Source organism: Bacillus rossius (assembly GCF_032445375.1).
Source record: "Bacillus rossius redtenbacheri isolate Brsri chromosome 9 unlocalized genomic scaffold, Brsri_v3 Brsri_v3_scf9_1, whole genome shotgun sequence".
Taxonomy (NCBI): Eukaryota; Metazoa; Arthropoda; class Insecta; order Phasmatodea; family Bacillidae; genus Bacillus; species Bacillus rossius.
In genome coordinates this window covers 11,716,336-11,733,033 of record NW_026962012.1, presented here as the reverse complement: position 1 = coordinate 11,733,033, position 16,698 = coordinate 11,716,336, and the positions used below count along the sequence as shown (strand labels likewise).

The following is a 16,698-nucleotide window of genomic DNA, read 5'->3' as shown; positions in this document are numbered from 1 at the left end:
TCCAATGTTGTTATACGTATTTGAAGTTGGAGTTGAACAACCATTTTATTGTAAATAACAGAGTAAGGTTAAAGACAGAATACTGAGCGTATGGATTATATTTAATAGAACGGAGGTCTACAATCAACACAAATTTTGGTCTTGTAGCTTAAATAAGTATTTTAAGGTAGCTCCTTTATTTTCGACATATATTTGTAGCGTGTTACTACCCCAAATTATTTCGATGAAAAAACTTTACTTCAATGAAAAATTAATAATTACATAAAGGAGGCTAGGCCAGGACTGTAGCCAGTCCGGTGTCGCCACTGGTGAACGGTCGTGTATCCTACGAGACACGCTCCTGTGGCAAAAATAATGTATATGATTAAAAAAAAACCATACTTTTCTCAAATTGTTAAATACAGAATTCGAAGTCAACAATAGCCTTTTTCTTACGCAAAACCATGCGACATTAATAGAACAAACAAATGGATATCTAGATTTTTTTTTAATGTATGTATAGTGTAAAGTACGTAAGTACTGTATTTTACCTAGTTACTAATCAAGGAACAGGACCAAGCTATGAACATATTTTTGAAGGCAACACGTGTGGTCAAATTGAATTATCAAACATAAACTAAAGCCGCTCACGTAAAATAATAAGTGATTTTCTCCAGGCAGGCTGTATGAAATGAGGTTACGAGACTACGTGACTACGAGTCTTCAAGTTAACGAGACTGGGAGGCTACAGAACTACGAAGCTTCTTGAACACCAGTTTTACGAGACTGCGAGGATAAAGGACTAAAAGTCTACATGAGTACTTGACTACGAAGCTACAAGTCTACAAGGCTCCAATTGCCGCATCTGTCTTCGGCGGAATTTTCTCTTTTGCTCCAACTGCTCCAACAGCATCTGAAAATATACAATTGACGTGTTTTTTCGTGGAAACAGCGTGGGTGAATGTTTGAAGATTGTAATTGCGAGGCACCGTTGGCCAATCCGAGAAGGAGTTGCCTAAACTCTTGGAGACAAGCTCTCGAGATAAGAAGAGCGCAGGGCGACCCCGGACAGGCGCGGGTGACGCAGAGCGGCGCTCTTGCAGGGATAAAAGCGGCGACGCGCGCTCGCTCGCTGCGAGCTGCCATGGGTCTCTCAAGCGTCGCTCCGTCGTCGCTGCTCGTCGCGCTGGTCGCGCTGGTCGCCTGGGGCGGGCTGGCGGCCGCGAGGCAGCTGTCTCGCCGCGACCTGGTGCAGGAGCTGCGCAGACAGGGCTTCGCCGAGGCGCAGCTGCGCAACTGTGGGTAGCCACTTGCCCTCAAGTCATTCCACCTCAAATGAATTCCGGCTGAATGCCTGTCAGGTCAAATGACTTTTAGGGCAACTGACTTTTAGGCCAAGTGACTTTTAGGTCAAGTGAGTTTAGGAGATATGACTTTTAGGGAAAATGACTTTTAGAGCAACTGACTTGTAGGTCAAGTGACGTTTAGGAGATATGACTTTTAGGGCAAATGACTTTTAGAGCAACTGACTTGTAGGTCAAGTGACGTTTAGGAGATATGACTTTTAGGGCAAATGACTTTTAGAGCAACTGACTTGTAGGTCAAGTGACGTTTAGGAGATATGACTTTTAGGGCAAATGACTTTTAGGGCAAATGACTTTTAGGGCAAATGACTTTTAGGGCAAATGACTTTTAGGGCAACTGACCTTTTAGGTCAAGTGACGTTTAGGAGATATGACTTTTAGGGCAAATGACTTTTAGGGCAACTGACTTTTAGGTCAAGTGACGTTTAGGAGATATGATTTTTAGGGCAAATGACTTTTAGGGCAACTGACTTTTAGGTCAAGTGACGTTTAGGGCAAATTACTTTTAGGTCAAATTACTTTTAGGTCAAATTACTTTTAGATCAAATGACTGAAGGATTATTTTAAATTTTAGGTCAAGTGACGTTTAGGAGATATGACTTTTAGGTCAAATGACGCGCACCGGCCACGTGGCACGTGTGTATCATGTGGGCTTGCGAGCCTCTGATGTCTCACATACTGGCCCGTCATTCATATCAAATCTATACGAATTAATGTTAAAACTCTGCCTAATTCCATTTGATTTTCTCACGTTTCACACACTGGTTTCAGTCGGCGGTTACTCGTGCGTTAAGGGACGTTACGGGTAAACAACCCCGTCAGAAACTGAATAATAAATCTGGGTTGTTAGAAAGTACTGCGGTCTGCCACGATTTCTAAGACGATTGGAATGGTGCACTGGGGTGTGCAGGCGTTTGGATTGGTGTAAAGTGTTCGATGGGTGTGTGAAGGGAAGTGTGTGGTGTTTGCTGAGATGCGCGGAGTTGTGTGAGGTGTGTGCAATGGTGTGCAGAGGGAGGCGCTGTGTATGTAGGAGGGTGAAGAGTTGTGTTTTACGTGTGCCAGGATGTTCAGAGGCTGTTGAGAGTGCAGAAGTGTGCAGTGATGTGCAGAAATAGAAATGTGTTTTGTGTGTAGAAGGTTATGCAGAGGTTATGAAGGGGTGTCAGAGGCTATGCACGAGTGTGCAGAGGCTATGCAGAGGTGTGTAGAGTATAAAATGATTATGTGCAGATGATATAAAGGGCTATTCAAAAGCTATACAGCGATGTGCTAAGTCTGAGCCAGAGTGTGAAGTAATTTGCAGATATGTGTATGGTGTGTGCAGGAGTGTGCATAGTTGTATTTTACTTGTGCTAGTATGTGCAGAGGCTATGTAGGAATGTGCAGATACTATGCAAGGTTGTTCAAAGACTATGTAGGGATATGCAGAGGCTATGAAGGAGTGTGCAGAGGCTATGTAGGAGTGTGCATATACTATGCAGGAGTGTTCAGATACTATGTAGGGGTGTGCAGAGGCTATGCAGGATTGTGTAGAGGCTATGTAGGAGTGTGCAGATACTATGCAGGGGTGTTCAGATACTATGCAGGGGTGTGCAGAGGCTATGCAGGAGTGTGCAGAGTGGTGTGATAGTACGCAGGGGTGTGCAGGAGTGTGCAGGGTGTGTGTGGTGTTCGCAGGGGTGTGCCTTGTGGAGGCAGAGAGCTCGCGCAACACGGCTGCAGTCGGCGGGCCCAACTCAGACGGCAGTCATGACTACGGCTTGTTCCAGGTAAACACATGCATGTGTGCAAGTCTTTGAAAATACAGTGACTAGCAGAAAAATTTAAAGCATTTAAACTACTATGAGATCTGGTTTTCAGTTGCGTGATTAGGCAAATGTCTAATAATAGTGACAATTTAACTTAAATAATTTTTCTACTAAATATGACAAATATACAACAAAATACAGAGTTTTTGTATTGCATTCTTATAACAAAATTTTAGTCATGAGAAAGTGGATCAATGATACCTGGATAGAGTTTACTATAAGTTTTCCGTCACCTTAATAACTAAATTTTGAACAGTGGTAGAACATGTGCGTACTCTTAATAGTGTGGTATATTTTCTTAACCTATAACTAAATTTTATATTATTTGATTAGCATTTCAACAATTCTCATGGAAATTACGTTAAGTTGAGCGAAATATTGGCTTTTCATTTGCGGTCTCCACAATGAAAGGTGCTTAAATATTATTTAAAATGAAAAGAGACGTCTAAACCATCAAAATACATGTAGTAGTTATGTAAATGTAGGTCAGGTGCCAGTATCCAGGGTGAGGCTTGAGAATGGAGTCAATGATCGACCGATATCTTGAATTTTTGACCTCACGGCTGCCAAATTTTCTAGAAAAGATCCTCAAAAGTCACTCAAAAATACTCAAAATGATTAAACATTTCCCTAAATCAAAACTTTTCAATTTGTATGGGAAAATAACCATCTTTTTCCCTTCAAAGGTGGCTTAGATTCCTTTTCTCACCATCTTAAACAAAAACTATTCAAATGCTAATCTGAAATATTTACTTACTAAGAAACTTTAATTAATAGTAAATTATGTGTATATGCTCAGACTGAACTCAACTCTTGAAGAGCGGGACCTCTGAGTTTAAAGTACTCAAGTTAAAGAAAACAAATAAATTAAACAGTGTGTGAATCGAAATGTAAATCTCTACTCTTGTGAAGTGAAATAATTAATTATATATTGTGGCAACTATTAACATTCAAATGATTGTGTTCAAACAAGATGTTAACAAAATACGATTACATGGGTTTAACAAACATGACAATACCTTAGGTTCAACAATAGGACAATAGTGCAATATTATCTTTACAAAAACACAGTATATTTTTAGGAGATTGTAATATCTAGCAGAAATGCCTGATGTTCCTGACGTATCGGACGGTTACACGCAGAAATCAACATACGTCAAGAACCAACATTATACACTGGGACTTACGGTTCAGCTGGTAGCTCAGTAAAATGGTCCAACGATAGACATAAATTCGGTAATAATCAGGCGAAGTCGCTTCCTTCATTCCTTTGGTATACGGAGTGGTCTCGTTCCCAATTCATGTACTGGACGTTTTGAAGTTGAAAATCTGTTTCTAAGTCACGCAGCTGGTATTGGCTGTATAGCTGTGTCTCGTTTAATGCACTAGCAGAATAATCTTGTATCTCGTATTTTACCGTGAATCACAGTATCGAAGTAAACTATAGGTTTCTTTTGCATAATCACACGTAGATTCACATTTTATAAGGACTATTACAATTTCTTTGTATTAGTATGTAGACTATATAAAAAAAATTCAGTCTTTTTTGGATTATTTTTTTTCAATATTCACCATCGTATGAATATAGATACAATCTCAAGGATTATTTATTACCGATTTATTTTTTTTTCTAGAACCTTTCCTTGTTTATTCCACACCAAACATTACCAATCAAAATTATAGTTCTTAGCATAAATTGTTTTCTTTACATTGGATATATAACTATCAATAATTTTGGTCTACTGCGTTAAATGGAAAGCCTATGATGTACATTCTGTATTGCACAGACCCGAATACTCACGTTGGCAAGCCTTCTTTTCACAGACGAGAGCCAAACCCGAAGTTCCCCGAAGTTCATGCTCGCTTTTTTTCGTTCTATCTCATTGTATGAACCGGTGTGGCATTAAATTTTGCGGTAGATTAGGATAGGTTAGCTACATTATAAATACTTTAAAACTTTGTAGAGGGTTGGTTATATTAGGTAAGTATAGCTACATTAAAAATACTGTAAAATAATTTTATGGTTGCTTAGCAAATAACGTTTTAATATGAAGCTATCCAGGGCTAGGAAACCGTTTACATGATTTCACAGTATCTTAAATGTAGCTATCCTAACCAAATAAACAGTCCACAATGTTTTAAAGTGTTTATAATGTAGCTAACCTAACCTAATTGACCATTAGTTATCATGAGTTGTATATTTATTTACAATGAACAAAAAAAAAAAAAAACGAAGATGCACGATCGTGCGTTTGGCTCTCTCGTCTGTGAAAAGAAGGTTTGCCAAAGTGAGTATTTGGGTCTGTGCAATATAGAATGTACATCAAAGGCTTCCCGCCTTAAATAAGATTATTAAAACCATTTTAATTTTTCATAGAGAACATATTCATATAAAGTCGTTAATAAAGAGCATAATTATTGTTTTGGAACGCTCCTAAAGGCGTAAAATACAAAATACTGCAGAAGGCATTTATATATATATATATATATATATATATATATATATATATATTTTTCATAAATTCAAAATATCTTTAAAACACATTTTAAATAAGTATTTATAAAAAAATTATTTACAATTTAACTTAATATATTGAAATTTACCATTCTGGAAGATATACAAATATAGTCTACATTCGAAAACGGCAGGTACATGATAAGTTTCAAATGCTTATCACAAGAATACAAACAAGTTTTTATAACAATAATGAAGCTATCTTTTAAACAGGTATGTGGCATCGGCGCGCAGAGAGCTGTCATGAAAGTGCGGTATTTGCCCCGTCGGAGAGCCAAACACGAGTCTGGACAGTAGGAGAGTGTTATTATTGTTGTTGTTGTTCCAGATCAACGACAGGTACTGGTGTTCGCACGGCAGCGCAGGTAACGGGTGCCAAGTCAGATGTGAAGGTGAGAGTCGTCACAACTGTCACCCTCGAAGTCAGTCCCTGTCCACACAGCAGCTATTGTCCTGTGCAGACACGCTTCGCTTTAAGATTCTCTCTAGTTCGGAGCAACGTGTTGGCGTTCCAGGGAAAAGTGACAAAAGAGCCGAAAAAAAACAGGCTTGAAAGAAGCAAAAGTTGAAGTTCATGGAAATTCCATCACTAACTGCCATCTCGCTTTTGAAATAAAAGTAAACCTCGTACGAACTTTGATCAGAGATCGCTGCACTAGCGATTGTTTCTATATCACTTTGCACGAAAAAGAGAATTTTGAAATTTTTATTTTTGGCTCCTTTGTTATTTTTTCACTTACCTCTTAAATCACGTGACAATGCCGAGTTAATGTAAGCAACCCAAATATTTCTAACAGCTTCCGAATGTAAGTCTATGCTATTATAAGCCAAATAATGGTGTACATAAGGCCAAATCAAGCTTTACTTGTCAAGCTAGAAGTGTAAGTTGCTTCGTCAGATAGTTTAAAATTAAAATGCGGTGTAGAATAAATGGTGCAGGCGAGATAGATTTCCACAGCAAACACAAATAAAATTATCCTTATATCATATAATTTCCTCCTGATAATCACAAACAATCTTATCACATATCTCAACGATGTGTGTATTAATGCGTACTTCCAAAATTAAAATTTTCAAAATGTTAAACATTAACGCCAAACATAACTTGTAGATAATATGCTGTTTTAAATTTCTATATTGGGAAAATAAATAGTTTTATTTTTTTACAGACCATATCACATAACCAGCATTTTCTCATTTACCATTTTGCCATAAATATTTTTTTGACTTTATATTCTTTGCGAACCAGCACAAAATGCAAAGTTAAATAATATATTATTTTTACAAATATCACAAATCAAATGCAAGTAATGACTAAACATTTAAATTCGTAAATGTTATGCAACATTTAGGCCGGTATTTCAAAACACAATAAAAAAAGGTTTTATATGTTGAATATGCTACACTTGTACCCTCACAATTATCCTAGTGCACGGTAGGACACGACCAACCCCTTATTTTTAAGGAATGGGTTTTGGTGCTTTATCTATTGCCCAAATTCCGCGCATGCTTAAAGCTCACTTTTTCGTTGATTTCATTCTGATGGCGGAACAGCGTCCGGGATTATTAACTCGTACATAGTCACTTTCGTGATCATCGGGGGGACGGACCAAGCGTGTTGGTGTGCCAAATCCAACTTCATGATAGCGAAATTATCCTGGAAAATATTTTGTACACTTTAATTGTCGTAACAAGAAACAACTGCAAATTTAAAAGTACTTGAGAAAATCATAATTACATGATTTAATTCGTGCAATGTTGCTATTATCACTAGGATTTTTGCCGCAACAATTGTATCGATGGTTGTCGAACGTCCACTAGAAGGCGTTGGAACTAGTTTATAGCATCACGCAGGGCACAGTCTATTAAAACGGTTGTCTTTTTGGAGAAGCCTTAGATGTAGCCTACATCAAGTTCTGTCCCTGCGCGAACACGCCCGAATATTCACCTTCGGCCAACCGCGGGATTTGTTTTATTTTTGCGCAGGAAAAATTAATTCAAATATAATTAAAAGTGGTCGGTTAGGTTAGCTATATATATATATATATAAACCCGAGGTTGGCCGAAGGTGAATATTCGGGCGCGTAGAGGCAGGAACAGAACTTGATGTACATCTTAGGCTTCCCGTCGTTTTGTTACCATACTGGGATTCTGTTTGGACACGTTCTGGAATACGGACCCGCGATTCAGGTTACAGTTGATTCCCAACAAGGTAGTGCTCATTCTCTACCTTAGTCGAACGTCTTTGAATACAGCCCTTAAACTAACGAATTGAACATTAGCCATTTTTACCAATGAATTAACTTAAATTCACCAATTCATTAAATGCTGAAAATAACGCCAGAAAATATTTTAAATAAAATTTTTACTCTACATAGGCTATAACATGAAATATTTACGGATGACTACCTTTTCACGGTAAAAGTAACAATTGTTTTCCGAGCCCACGCATACCCTTTTATGTTCGTGTGTATATGTCGTGAAACGTGGATTATGACTATAGTTATTCTAAATATTATTATATTACCAGCGCCCCTATTATTGGTTTCGTTTAGGATCACAGTATATGTCAGATTTTAAATCTCAAATATAAATAAGTCTTACTATGAGTCCCCGTGCTCTGTAAAAACCTTACACAGGATATTAACAAAATTTAATATCTATTCCAAAAATAGACTCTTATATTTACTTTTGTCTGGCCACAATTCATTTAAGGAATTTTTATTTAATGTAAATTAACTATAATCGTATAAAGAAATCCAGCGCAAATGTAAAAGAATTTCAAACATATGAGTATAATTCTCTTGAAAGGAACGAAAATGTTAACACTAGATTGAACTGATTAACTGGACATTGTTTATTTACCAAATTGTATTTAATACTTACAGCGGACTCTTTCACTCGAAAATCAGTTAAAGCTTGTAAAATGTTAACTGTTAAAATTTTGTGGGCAAGACTTCACAGAAATTGAAATCACCATTTGATTAAAAAAAAACGGTTGTCTGTAAAGTCGGTTTACGGACGATAGTTTAACGTGACGTCATAACAAAACATTGATAAAATGATTGCATTCTTTTATGAATAAAATAGAATCATTTTTATTGAATTATCACTATTTTGTATGGATACAAAGAAAAATGTGAAATTAAATCTACAATTTAATTGATAAAATTACTTTTATTTGCACTCATTAATTCAAATATGTTTATTAATTTAACGAAGAGATTATTTTAACTATAACTTTTAAACATGTTTGTTATTTAACTTCTTCCAATCATTGTTATTCTGTTAAGGATAGGACGATGAAAGGAAAAGTAGGAAACGAATGGGAGTGTTTCAAGTTTAATGTGCCTCGAAAAAGTCAAATCGATGGTTGTTCCAATCGAGTGGAAGAGAGATAGATGCGGCGCAAGCGTACAATGAGCGTAACGGGACACAGCGTAACGGGACAATGCGCATTACGGGACATTTTTTCGTTCGTGCAGCCGGCGTTCATCGATTTATTAGACGTTGTCACGTCAAAAATAAAGTGTTGGCCTAGCTTTATTGGCACAATCGGTACTGTTTTTATCTTGAATAATTTTTTTTTTCAATCCTAGGAAAACATACTGAGAATGTGCGTGTAACTTGTTTGCAGACCTGATCACGGACAACATCGACAGAGCCTCCGCGTGCACCAAGAAGATATTCTCCATCCACGGCTTCAATGCTTGGAACGGCTGGAAGAGCAAGTGCCAGGGGAAGCCCCTGCCAGACATCACAGGCTTCTAGCGCGCACAAGCTTTGCATGAGCTGTCCGTGTGGACAGCTGCACAACTGTCGTTTTCCTCGGATGTTACTAACAACATTGCTCTGTACATTATTATATTCATCGAAGGCTGAACTGCATTATACTTTACAGATACACATGTCCTGCGAAATTAAAGCAAACTGCAAAGGATGTTTAAATAAATAATTATTTTTAAATGCTACTTTCATCATACATTTCCAGTTTTTTTACTTAAAGTTTATAAAAACTCTTTTTAGTAACCTACATTATACCTAGAGACCGGAAAAATTCGCGGTTTCATTTCGCGATAGGCTAGAATCCAAGTGCGTGTAACTTATTGCCGCTTCAGTGATTGGAACACAGTTTGCCTGAAGGCCTGTGAGCCAATGAATGACCCTCAACGTAAGAAGTATCGAATCACAAACATCCCAGTTAACAGGTGTCACGAGTCATTAGCCAATGAGCTGGTGTAATGTTCCCGAGTACATAGAGGATCGTGGAGTCTATCCTGGAGGTAATCGAAACCACGAATTTTTCCAGTCCCTAATTATACCAGATCTTCTTAAAAACATCACCCGTGATGTTGGTGCTTTCTGAGACGTTTGTGAAGAAATATATTGAAAACTACCATAACAGAACGAAAGTTATTTCTTTGACAGAGAAGCTTTAATGAATCTTTATTAATTATCATGTTTCATTGTTATTGATTAGTTTAAGTTGATGATTTTTTTTATTTTTAAAGTAAGGAGAAAATTTGAATGAAACTGACAACGAATATTTCTAAAAAGAGACAATTTGGGTAAGCTGTATTATGGACTACAGCCGTCAGGGGTTAGTTTCATGAATTTCCTTGGCGCTGAACGGGAATGTTGTGAGTAGTATACAATAGCCGGACCGAGCCCAGTCTTCAGGATGTGGTGATGGTGCTAATGTCAGCTATCTTGGATTATGACGTCACCGAGCCCATCTTGGATTACCTTGACCGTTGACCTTAAACTTGAAAATATGCAAAAATTGGCCATTAATGACTCAAAATTCGCCGAAATCTACCAAAATTTTACACAACTTTGGGAACAAATTTAAAATCTAAAAAAGAAATCGTTATTTTGAGGGAAAAATTCCCATTTGAATGAAACATTTCCCGTTTTGGTCCTTAAAAATGCCAATGACTTGAAAATTCCTAAAAATTGCTTGATTTCCCCTATTAGAAGTCGCCATAAGCCACACCTTGACAATAGGATGCCATGAATGAATATTAAGATTGTTATGTAAACATTACAATTATCGTTATGGTGGCCACCTTGAAAATCTGTATATTTTTATGCTACAAAATCGGGAAAAGTTCTAAAATTTATAAGAAATAAATAAGAAAAAAATGTTAATAAATAACAATCCACCCTCTTCGATTCCGCCATTTGTATTTCACATTCGCCATTATGTTTTCTAGTACTTTCGCACAATTTTTAATTCCACCATTTTGTTTTCTAGAACTTTCCGCTATTTTGAATTATGACATCACCGTTGCAATCATCGTTACGGTCACCATCATTAAAATCTATAAGTTAATGCTATACATTAGGAAAAAAAATTAAATTAATAAAACATTTAGTTAATAAAATTTTAATAAAAAATATCACCATCTTAAATTAAGATAGCCGATCACTATTGCACATTTTGTAATGGTCACCATCCTGGATTCTATCACCGTTGCACTTTTTGTTATACCTGCCATATTGGTTGTTTATGACATCATCGTTGCATGTTTCATTATGGCCGCCATCTTCGATTCTAGAAAACGTTGCAATTTTCGTTATTGATGCCATTATGAAAATAATTTTTATGCTATAAATTAGGGAAAGTTATTAAAATTACTTAAAAATTTATTAATTAAAATTAAAATAAAAACCTTTTGACATCTTGGATTATGACATTACGGCCACCATATTGATAAACCGTAATAATATGCAAAAAAAATAATTCGGAAAAATATTAAATATTAAAAAAAATGTTATAAATATAATTTTAATTTAAAAATGGACTTACATTATGGAGTCTTCAGTTGGAACCCGATGAGGGAAAAATAAATATAAAACTAACAGATTCTGTCCTCCCCGGAAGCCACTGACAGACTGACCTCCCACCACCATTGCCCAGGTAAATGTATCGCCAGCAAATATGATGTCATGTCAGCCATTTTCTTTTCATCTTCTGGAGGCAGCCATCTTGATTTTGTCTGCTAGAATGTGCTATCGCCATGTTGGTTTAATTTTTACCCTCTAGAACGCAGTAATCATTTTATTACTGCATCTTGGAAATTCGTAATTATTTATCTAGAAATTCGGGTAAAAATGCAAAAATTCATAAAAAAAACACTAATTTATTTAATGATTGCTTCAATCGGTTTCTTGACCGAAACAAATATTTTATTTCATGGCAAAAATAATTGAAATAAATATGTTACCAAATTCTAAAGCACCTTAATTTCCTCTACTGACAGTCTCCAGTAAGACGAAGATGACATGTTGACTGCCATACTGAAAATTCGCAATATAATACCTTAGAAATTAGAGACAAATTCCAAAAATCATTAATATAATGATTAGTCCGATCAATTACCGTCCTTGGTTCAATATACAGTTAGTGATAGAATTAACTTAAACTTAAAATAAATTTCAAATTCTGTTTCGTATTACCTTTCGGGGAGATTATTAATCATTCACTGCACGAAAAACGACTCTATGCCAGATACCTGTCCGACGAAATAAATACGTTGTTGCTGTGCCTACCACAGAAGTCTAATTTTTCGATATTTGGAATACATTCCAACCAGGTATTGTTCAATGTTAAGCGTATAGACCAAGCATCTCATAACCAAGAGATATTTTCTATGACAGTCTAAAAACCTTCTTAAACAGGCAATGTCCAATGTCAGACGTTTATACCAGACATCTCCGAACCACGAAACCAACTATCTCCTGAGTATAGACTTACTGATCCACAATTAATGAATAGGAAGCACATTTTGAAAGCACAATAAAAAAGATGCACAATCGGAAGCACAATCAATGAGGAGGAAGCACCATTGGAATAACAATAAAGTAAAGGTAAGCACAATCGAAGGAAGCAAGCACAATCGGAAGCACATTTGACAAAGAGGAAGCACAACCAACGTAAATGAACCACAATTGGAAGCACAATTAACGAAAAGGAAGCACACTTGTAAGGACAATCAACGAAAAGGAAGGACAATAAAAAAGGAAGCATAATCGAAAGCACAATCAACAAAAATTAAACACAATTGGAAATTCAATCAAATAAAAGGAAGCACAATCAGCGAAAAGGAAGCACAATAAAAATGGAAGCACATTTGGAAACACAATCAAAATAAGGAAGCTGTATTACGAGAACTCATTCTTAGTACTAAATCAGATTACAAGAAATATAACACTCATTTTTTAAAATTTAAATAACTGATTTTTTTTCCATTATTATACACATGCAAGATAAACAAGTGATTATTGTATGCAGCCAACTTCCCTCAGTTCTTAAAGTATGGCTTTCCAGGAATTCAAAGACACGTGTTCCTTATGCTGGAAAACGAGCACGGATGCCTAGTTATGGGATAGGAGAAATTATAAGCTATTGCGGTGGAAAGGCGTTATTTGCTTCGACGATAAATTTATGTTTGTAATTTAGATAGTATGTTTGGGACCTTTCTGGGAATCTCCGTCGTACTCAAATACCCTTCATGTATAGTGTGTTCTTGTTTGCGCTTAATGAGTTGGAACATGCTGAGGTGTTTAGAATAAGAAGTTCAAATTTAGTAACGTAGATTAAAATTTCAAAAAAAATGTTTGTATAAAAAATCATAGTTATTTAGATACTTTATAAATTACGTGCAAAAATATATATTATTTTTTAGTCATGTCTGCACACGGATGAGCATTGAGTGTCCTTAGTCATTCAGATATCTCAATAACCGGCACACTGTTTGAACATATTAGAAACACTGTAGGTAAATATTTGTCCTACCACTACTGCTACAGGTTAGTTCCATGTTTATTTTCTAGAAAAAGATGAACAAAAATTTATTTTTAGTTTTATCACAGTAGCCCAAACTGCGTAAAGTCATAATTAAATTAAAACCAAATAATATTAATTAAAATAAATTAAAGTTTGTGTTAATATATTGCAATAACATTAAATTTAGTACGTTTAAATTTTTAACTTTCAATCAATATTTTATATTGTGGTACCACGGAAGATCTTGGTTAGTTTATTATCGGGTAAGTGTCGATTGCACACAACGTGTAGTTGAACGCTTGAACCAGCGGACGCAGCAGGAATCTCTGGACACGGCTCTGAGGAGAGGGCGGACAGTAGTAAGTGCCGAGAGAGAGAGAGAGAGAGAGAGAGAGAGAGAGAGAGACACGGCTGCAGAGGCCGGCCAACTCGCGGAGGAGGATGGATGCGGAAAAGCTAGTCCAGGTGCGCACCTCCCGAACACTCCTTACTGCCGCCAGGACTGCTTGTTTCCTTGGATTTATGGCTGGCTCTCGTTCCATTCCCCCCCTCTGCACCCTTCCCCCACCAACCAACGACGAGAGAAGAACCGAACAAATTGCCGACAGACGACTCTACCCGGCAACTCCCGAAACAAATTCCTCCCGAAAACTTCCTTATTAAATAACCTTTAAGAGACAAATATGGAGCATCCTTTAAAAGAGTTACGGTATTTTTTTTTATCTCTTAGCGCTCGCAGGCTCTTGTTCGAAGAAGCAATTTGTGGTGGAAGGGAATTCAGCCTCCCCCTCCCCCCCCCCCCCTGTAGTGCGGAGCAGTAGGACCCACACCCGTGGCTGGGTATAGTTCTACCTCGTTCCTCATGTCGGGGCAGATCATTAGACGCTAGACGCGTCCGCGCTCCGGTTATTTGGAAGTACCTCAACCCCGCTCCTTTTTCCTTCCGCCAACAAGCTCCGCCCGAGAAATTGAATATTGATTTTGCCATCAGTAGGCGAGGCAGACAAGTTGTGCGCTGGGAGCAAGGAAGATGAGAGGGCAAAAAAAAAAAAAAAAAAAAATTGAAAAGAAAGCCCACACGAATTGAAAAACACCGCTTTAGCAAAATTTTAAGAAATATCTGGCAATGACAATTTTCATTAAGTTGGACGAAAAAAATTTGATTTTCTGATTGCTGCCTCAAAAAATTCTATTAAATTAGTTTCGATGGAGAATGCAGATTTGATTTTGCATACTGCCTGGAATTATCAAAAATTTAATTGAATTACCTGGTGGTAGGTCATATTTCATACAAAATAAAAGATGAAAGTAATACATCGTAAAGCAAAACTTTTGAGCTTCTTGATGAAATTTTGCACACAAATGTTCAAAATTAAAGGATGCTCCATATGGACAAACGAAAAACGTCGTGTATCTTAAAACTTTGCAACAGCCTACTAAGTTCTAAATGTGTAAAAAAAGAATGATTGTCTGGTTTTTAAGTTTCTATCAAAATAATATCTAAAAATTTAATGGACCATTTCAGATAGTACATACTTTGTGAAATTTATGATGTTAAATGGTATATAATATTGCTTAGGTAATTATTTCAAAAAAATCACGCCAACCTAAGTAAAAATTACATATCCCATCAACAGTGCTGAAAAAGTCTCATACAATTTTGTAAACTCAATTTAATTCTTTAATTTTTCTTTCTGATTTTTTTTCAACAGAACCTTTCGATAATTGATGTTCGCAGGAGAAAATACTGATGAGAGGTCGGAAATACGAAGAAAGTATTATGAAGCATTATTGAAATTAATATTATAGATGAAGCTTAGTAGTTGTGTTATGTTCAGAATCGTAAGTTTGGTCACTTTTAATGATTGTTCGAGTGTTGCTGTAGGAAGAGTCCTCCGCAGACGGCCTGGCCACATGACACATGGCGCCACGGTCTCTGGGACACTGTCCCTAGCGGAAACATGTAGAAAGATTCCAATTAGTAGGGACCCCTGTATTTCGCGATTTAATTTCATGTCAAGGTATTTCAGAAAACACTGCAGCTTTTTCTAAGAGGCATGGCAAATTGTGAGGGTGCAGCAGTACGGTGACCACATTCTCATTAGCCCCGTCAAGAGCGGGACGACACCTCTCACCGACCTCAGCCAATAACCACAGGAGAAAAGCTACAGTATTTTGTGAAATACCTTGACACGAAATGTATTCGCGAAATACAAGTGTCCTTACTTATTAGTAAGATTTTGGTATAGACTTTAAGGTTACCCTATATTGAATAAAAAATGAAGATTGTAAATAATAGTCTGAAAACTAGGTACATATTCTAGGCCCTTAGGGACACTGGTGCCCTCTGTACGGAGATTTTATAGCTATATAAATAGAGACCAGTAAAATTCGCGGTTTCATTTCGCAACAGGCTAGAATCCAAGTGCGTGTAACCTATTGCCGCTTCAGTGATTGGAACACAGAGTGGCCGGCGAGCTGACGGGAGCTTGGCTCGGGCGATTCGGCGCGCAAGACGCGTGCCCCACCGAGTGAGTCGGTGCTTGGTCCGAGATCGTTCCGCTTTCGAGGGAGGTTTCGGAGCCAGAGAGAAGACGGGTGGCGTCCGTGACATGGCTGGCAACTGTGCAGCGAGGAACTTCTTCTTTTTTCCCTTCTTCTTTGAATTATGTGGCCTACAGCTCTACGCCAAACGGACAATGGGTCAATTTGTTTCAGCGCAATCATCAATTTCAATTCGTAGGTATTCAAATATCAGCATGTAAATGTCACACCCATGCCTCACCCGGGACTCGAACCCAGAACCCCTCGCACCGTAAGCCGGTGTGCATCCGACTACGCTACGGAGGTCGGCAGCGAGGGATTAGTGTTTGGAAAAAGTGTTGAGCAGAACAAGGACCTTAAAACGTGTGCGTTACCGTTAAGCCAAGCTCCAGCCAGGGGCGGATCCAGAGGGGGGGTCACAGGGGTCATGACCCCCCCCCCCAGGCAGTGAACTGAAAATTGAATTAAATACTTATGACCAAAAACTATCGCCGATTCAATGATCACTGATTATCAAAATGTATGAAGGCTACTTTATGTTTGATACATGCTGGCGACTAGCATTGCCATTCTCTTGTTTCTTTTCTCGTTATTATAATGGTAAGTTAGTTAGACTTTAATTGTGTAGCTAGCTTAATTAGTACCAATTATAGAAATAGAATACTAACTGCTCAAAAATGTTTTGGTATGACA

The 16,698-nt window shown here is 37.3% G+C and overlaps 1 protein-coding gene across 1 annotated transcript; it reads left to right on the top strand.

The window, feature by feature from the left end:
• The first annotated feature begins 1,100 nt into the window (after positions 1 to 1,100).
• LOC134542554 (lysozyme-like) lies at positions 1,101 to 9,640 on the top strand. The gene is made up of 4 exons (XM_063386914.1): positions 1,101 to 1,277; positions 3,024 to 3,115; positions 5,998 to 6,061; positions 9,307 to 9,640. Exons 1-4 carry the CDS (start codon positions 1,124 to 1,126, stop codon positions 9,438 to 9,440), a joined length of 444 nt encoding a protein of 147 aa, XP_063242984.1. The 5' UTR covers positions 1,101 to 1,123; the 3' UTR covers positions 9,441 to 9,640.
• The last annotated feature ends 7,058 nt before the right edge of the window (positions 9,641 to 16,698 follow it).